Source organism: Babylonia areolata, chromosome 8 (genome assembly GCF_041734735.1).
Source record: "Babylonia areolata isolate BAREFJ2019XMU chromosome 8, ASM4173473v1, whole genome shotgun sequence".
NCBI lineage: Eukaryota > Metazoa > Mollusca > Gastropoda > Neogastropoda > Buccinidae > Babylonia > Babylonia areolata.
In genome coordinates, this window is record NC_134883.1 from 10,002,112 (window position 1) to 10,007,809 (window position 5,698).

At 45.2% G+C, this 5,698-nt stretch overlaps 1 protein-coding gene across 2 annotated transcripts in view; it reads left to right on the top strand.

Annotated features, from left to right (window-relative positions):
* The first annotated feature begins 244 nt into the window (after positions 1-244).
* LOC143284532 (uncharacterized) overlaps positions 245-5,698 on the top strand; it is a 6,021-nt gene continuing 567 nt past the window's right edge. The window contains exons 1-3 of one of the 2 annotated variants that reach the window (XM_076591244.1): positions 245-292; positions 737-844; positions 2,687-5,698. The exon at positions 2,687-5,698 is cut by the window's right edge and continues 567 nt beyond it. In XM_076591244.1, the coding sequence (XP_076447359.1) occupies positions 764-844; positions 2,687-3,598 (993 nt within the window). In that variant the 5' untranslated portion in view covers positions 245-292; positions 737-763 and the 3' untranslated portion in view covers positions 3,599-5,698. Of the gene's footprint in view, positions 293-313; positions 845-2,686 lie in introns of those variants that run through there. The other variant, XM_076591243.1, reaches the window with a different exon arrangement.

Genomic DNA, 5,698 nt, shown 5'->3' on the forward strand with positions numbered 1-5,698 from the left:
TTAGCAAGGTCGTAGTTTGACTTCGCCGTCTTTGTCACACACACACCCACTCCCCGAATTTGACATGGAGTCCCGATAACGCCTTGTGCTTTTGACTTGGCTGTAAATGATAAGACCATGTTTGCGAAGTGTTTCGCCAGTTACTTGACTCAGTCTTTCTTTATCTCCCTCCTCTTAAAAAAAATATAGCAGAGGAGGCCCTGCAGATATCACACGAAGCATGATGTCACATACCAGTTGACACATCAGAGGTTTGCGGAACAGGATTCGGTGGAAAGTGGGACGTGTACAAGTGGGGACAGTTGACAGTTGTTTTTGCCTGCTCTCTCTCTCTCTCTCTCTCTCTGTACAGAGTGGAGGGTAGATGGATTAGTTTTGGATGTTCGGTGTGTGTGCTGTGCTGTGTGTGTGTGTGTGTGTGTGTGTGTGTGTGTGTTCGCAGCGAATGCGAACAAAGTGCTATCACCAGCTGGGTTCCCCTCTGAATTGTGTTGCACAATGACTTTGACTCGAAGCCGCCATATTTTGTGACACTGACAGTACCCGGGATTGCTAGAAGTGAACTGAACCATCGACGTGCCATCTGCTATATTTTACAAAGTAGCCGCTTAATACTTAGGGAGGAATTTAACTTTCCATATTGACATTTAGAAAAAAATACTTTTTTTTGGTGGTTATATATTTTCTTTTCACGGCTTTATTTCTTCTCTGATTTATTTATCTGTTTTGTATCGAGGAAGGAAAACAATTGACGACCCAGCGAATGGCAACGCTGAAAGAGGAATTGTCGTGGAAATGCTTTGCTCTGAGGTTTCACAGAGTGGATGCGTTCTGTACAGCACAGGTAAGGAAGGTGTCGTGTTGTGTTCTTGGTGCTCGTGCGTTGATGGTTCCTTAGGAAGTTCTCAGTTGGGCCTCTGCCACATCAAAGCTTAAAAAAGCATGGACTGTTTGGCGGATCAGCCCCCCTTAAGCACACACACGCACACGCGCGCGCACACACACGCACACACACACACACACATGAGGTGCACCCGCACAAATACACACAAGCACAGACATAATAATTATATTCGTGTCCTGTGTTATTGGGAAGAAACAGAAGTGGGTTTAAATTTCATGTCTCGATAAGCCTGGCTTTTCCTGTAACAGAGTCAGCTTCAGTAATCATGACTGACAAAGGGTGAGCACAAGCACACGTATGCTGATTATTGGGGAATGTAGTATACCCCAGCCAGAGCTTCCTGGGCCTATTTCATTTCTTTTTCTAATGCAGCTGTCATATGATACGAGTTTGGCACTTCGCGTCGCGCATTTTGTGTGTGTTTGTGCGCGCGCGCGTGTGAGTGTGTGTGTATGTGTGTGTGCGCAATTGCGCGTGAATGTGTGTGTGTGTTCGTGTATGTGTGTGTATGTGCATAAGTCTGTATGTGTGTGTGTGTGTGTGCGCGCGTGCGCGTGCGCGCGCGGGCGCGCCTGAGTATGTGCGTGTTCGTGTATGTGTGTGTATGTGCATGAGTGTGTGCGGGTGGGTGGGGGGTAGATACACACACTCTCTCTCTCTCTCTCTCTCTCTCTCTCTATATATATATATATATATATACACATATATGGGGTGGGGGAAGGGGTGCGGGGTGTGTGAAGTGTCTCACTAACTGTTGTAGTGTAACATTGCAAATGAATTTTCACGCCATACGAAGAATTCACCTGACCTATCAAAGCAGGCACGGAGAAGCACAACTGACCTTTCCCATGCGAAATTGTATCCCTGTTTGGGGTCCGGGTCAGCTGAATGGTATCAGCCATTCAAGTCGCCTCACACTCAAATGTTTAAAAGCATGTATATGTATGTACATATTTATGGTTGGTGGTGTTGGTGTTATGGTGCGTGTGTGTGTGTGTGTGTGTGTGTGTGTGTGTGTGTGTAAATGTCTTGTTTTCTCATCAAGACTTCGTGTGAAGTCTTTATTTTACAACTGTAAAACAAAACGTGTCAAATTATTTTCTAGAATTGTTCCAGTAGCGAACAATAAGGTGATGTTGACTCAGTTGTAATGTCGATAATGACAGTAACAATTTTTGCAAGATTCATACTTTAATCGGTGATGCCGACGATAATAACAATAACGATTTTTCCACAATGCAGTGTTGATGACGACGATGATAGCAACAGTTTTTAAGTTGCACTGTTCATACACCTTTCAGTGGCGATGACGAAGATGTTGACAATAGCAGGTTCTTCACTATTCAGGCTTTCAGTGGTGATAACGGTGATCATGACCATACATGACCATTTTTTGAACTGTTCAGACTTCAGTAGCGATGGCCAAAGATGACAGTAATTTTTTTTTTTTTTTTGCACTGTTCATATATATATATATATATCATCAATGGCGATGGCGAAGATATTGATTAAGACAATAATGTCTTCACAGTTCATACTTCGAGTGGCGATGACGACGATCATGATCATGACCATTTAACCATTAATTTTTCATACTGTTCAGACTGTCAGTAGCAATGACTAAAAGTTTGATGACAGTAATCGTGGTTTGTGTGTGTGTGTGTGTGTGTGTGTGTGTGTGTGTGTGTGTGTGTGTGTGTGTGTGTGTGTGTGTGTGTGTGTTATAATAACGAAGATATTGATGAAAACAATGATAATGTCTTCATTCATTCATACTTCCAGTGGCGATGGCACCCAGCCGTGTTTATCGCGTACCGGCTGCTGATGCCCGCCTACACCATTTTCGCCCTCATCCATTTCCTGGTGAGTGTCCACCCGACAGCCCGAGTCCTTGCCTTCCTCACCATCTGGACCTACCTGGCGGAGATGCTGTTCTTCCTGACTGGCGCTGGGCTGGCCGTCCTCTACTGGAGGCGTCCTCACCACTTCCGTAACAGGTCGCCCGGAGAGAGCTCGGGTCCTGAGGGCGTGGCTGACCCTGCTGTCGATGGTGGTGGGGTCAGCGTGTCTTACAGGGCTAACTACGGGAGTGCGAACAGGCGTGAAGGAGGAGAACATCCCGAAACGATGACGAGCGGGGATGTGGTGCTCGGAAGAGGAGGCAGGGGAGGAGAGGAGAGTGTGGTCAACCATCGTGCAGAGTCTCTGGAGATGCTGAGGGCCAGGAACGTCTCTCTGCTGCCCTGGCACGTGCAGTTCTACTGGGCGCTGGGAAACGTCGTTCAGGTTGTCGCTGTCGTCGTCACCGTCGTCTACTTCGTTGCTTTGTACCCTTCAATGCGTGACCAGATTGGTGACGTAAATTTGTATGACATCAACATTCACGGCATCAACAGCGTCATGATTTTGATCGACACTGCCGTCGGAGCCAGACCTGTGCGGCTTCTGCACGCGCTATACCCAATCCTGTTCGGAGCCACCTACGTCGTCTTCAGTGTCATCTTTTGGGCGGTGGATCCAGAAAATAATGTTCTCTACAAGGACGTGCTGGACTGGAACCAACCTGGAATCAGTATCGGTGTCGTCTTAGGACTGGCTGTGATTGGAATCCCGCTTCTGCAGCTTGCACATTTTGGCCTGTACAAACTTCGGTTAAAATTGTATCAGTTTGTTTACGGGGAGCCGTATTTGTAGCATAATCTTGACGGTTAAGAAACTGAATCAGTGTTGGCATCGTCTTAAGACTGGTCGTAACTGGAATCCCGCTTCTGCAGTTTGCCCATGTGAGCCTGTACAAACTTCGGTTACAGCTGTTTGTTTATGGGGAGTCTTATTTGAAACCTAATCTTGACGGTTCAGTAGTTGAATCAGTGTTAGCATCGTCTTAGGACTGGCTGTGATTGGAACCCCGCTTATGCAATTTGCCCATTTGTGCATGTACAAACTTCGGTTAAAACTGTACTTAATGGTCTACAAGAGGCCATATTTGTAGTGTAATTTGTTGTAAAAATGTGCATGTTTTGTCAAGATGAGGTCTGATTGATTTGATATGATAACTGGTATTTGTGCTGGATACATTTCTTCTTCTGACCATGAAATGGCAGATGTCAAAAGCAAATCAAGAAAAGATGAACTGTAGCAGTGATAGCCTGTTAGGTTCCCGTCTTTCTGTCCTTGTGTGTGTGTGTGTGTGTGTGTGTGTGTGTGTGTGTGTGTGTTCGAGCGTGCGTGCGCGTGTGTGTGCATGAGTTGCGTGGGGTGAGTGGGTCGGGTTATTTATTATAGAAAATATGTCCGCTCAAGCATGTGATTTTAGACTGCAAACGTGACTGCCGTGAGTTGTGAGACATGCAAAGAGGAGCTCATAAAGGAATGATCTCCCTTCAGCCGAAGAACTGGCATCCGGTCCAGATGACCACCCAAGGTGTTGTAGAGGAGGGAGTCAAGCCTCAGCCCAGTTCAGATTCCAACACGGATAGTATCACACGTTGTTTTCACAGCATAAGCTGACACTGTTGAAACCATATATCAAAGTGCGCATCCAAGACATGTGCACATGCACGATTCCTAATACGGCAACAGGTACGCAAAAAGGTACGCATGCATGCTGGACGCGCGCGTGCACGCACATACATGTTCAGCACATACACATACCTTGCCTGTTCATATACACGCGCGCTCAAGAGAGAGAGAGAGGGCGGGGGGGAATATTTCTTTTTTTCATTCTGTTAGCTGATGCGCAGTGGCAACTACGTTTAAGTTATAGCATTTCTGTTAAATGTCATGCTCCATTGTCGTGACCACGTATGGTGAGCTGCACCATGTTGCGGCATGTATTGTCGCCCGTGCATGGATTGTCGCCCCTCTGCACTGGTGCTGTTGTGAGGAGTGAGTGAGGAGTTCTGACGTAACATTTACGACCTAGCATAGAGTCCTTGAATGCTGTGCCATCGCAGATAAGATAACACACACACACACAAACACACACACACACACACACAAACACATACACAAACACACACACACACACACACACACACACACACACACAGAGTATATTATTGTGTACTGTCGCCGGCGACAATCCATACAAGAGCGACAATACATGCCGCAACAACAGCACCAGTGCACAGGGGCGACAATGCGTGCAGGGGCGACAATACATGCTGCAACACACCACTCGCTCACTGGATTTAACAAACGATGGCACTATGAAACAAGCCCACATGTAGATGCCAAGTTCTTTCGGTGTAAACAGCATCCCTGCACCCTTTTCTTTTATATTGCTCACTTTGTTTCTGCCTTTAAATTTTGTTTCATTCCTTCACTATTGTCTGCTTTTTCTGCATTCCTACTCCATTCCTTAGCAGCCCTTGTCTCTTTTCCGCAGCCTATGATGTACTCTATAATTTATGTGCTGTTTTACTCCAGCAATTATGTAGTGATATTGCATACTCTGAGATGGGCACTTGCTGTCCATTCTGAAGTGTTGTTTTGCCCACATGGTCTTTTATATATTTTTGTGTTGTTTTGAAGAATTTTTTTTTTATCCCTTTTAAAGATCTTTTTTCTTTTTTTTCTTCTTTTTTTTTCTTTCTCATTTTTTAAATCAGAGGGTGTAAAACAAGCGGAGGGGCTGACGTATTCAGCACAGCCCAGTCTTAATCGCCTTCAAAACATAATGGTCAATTAAGATGTGTCAAGAACTGTGTTTTTTTGCAGGCTTTTTTTTTCGGATATGAGTTTTGTGTTTAACGCGGTTGATTTTTATTCATTTATATATATATATATATT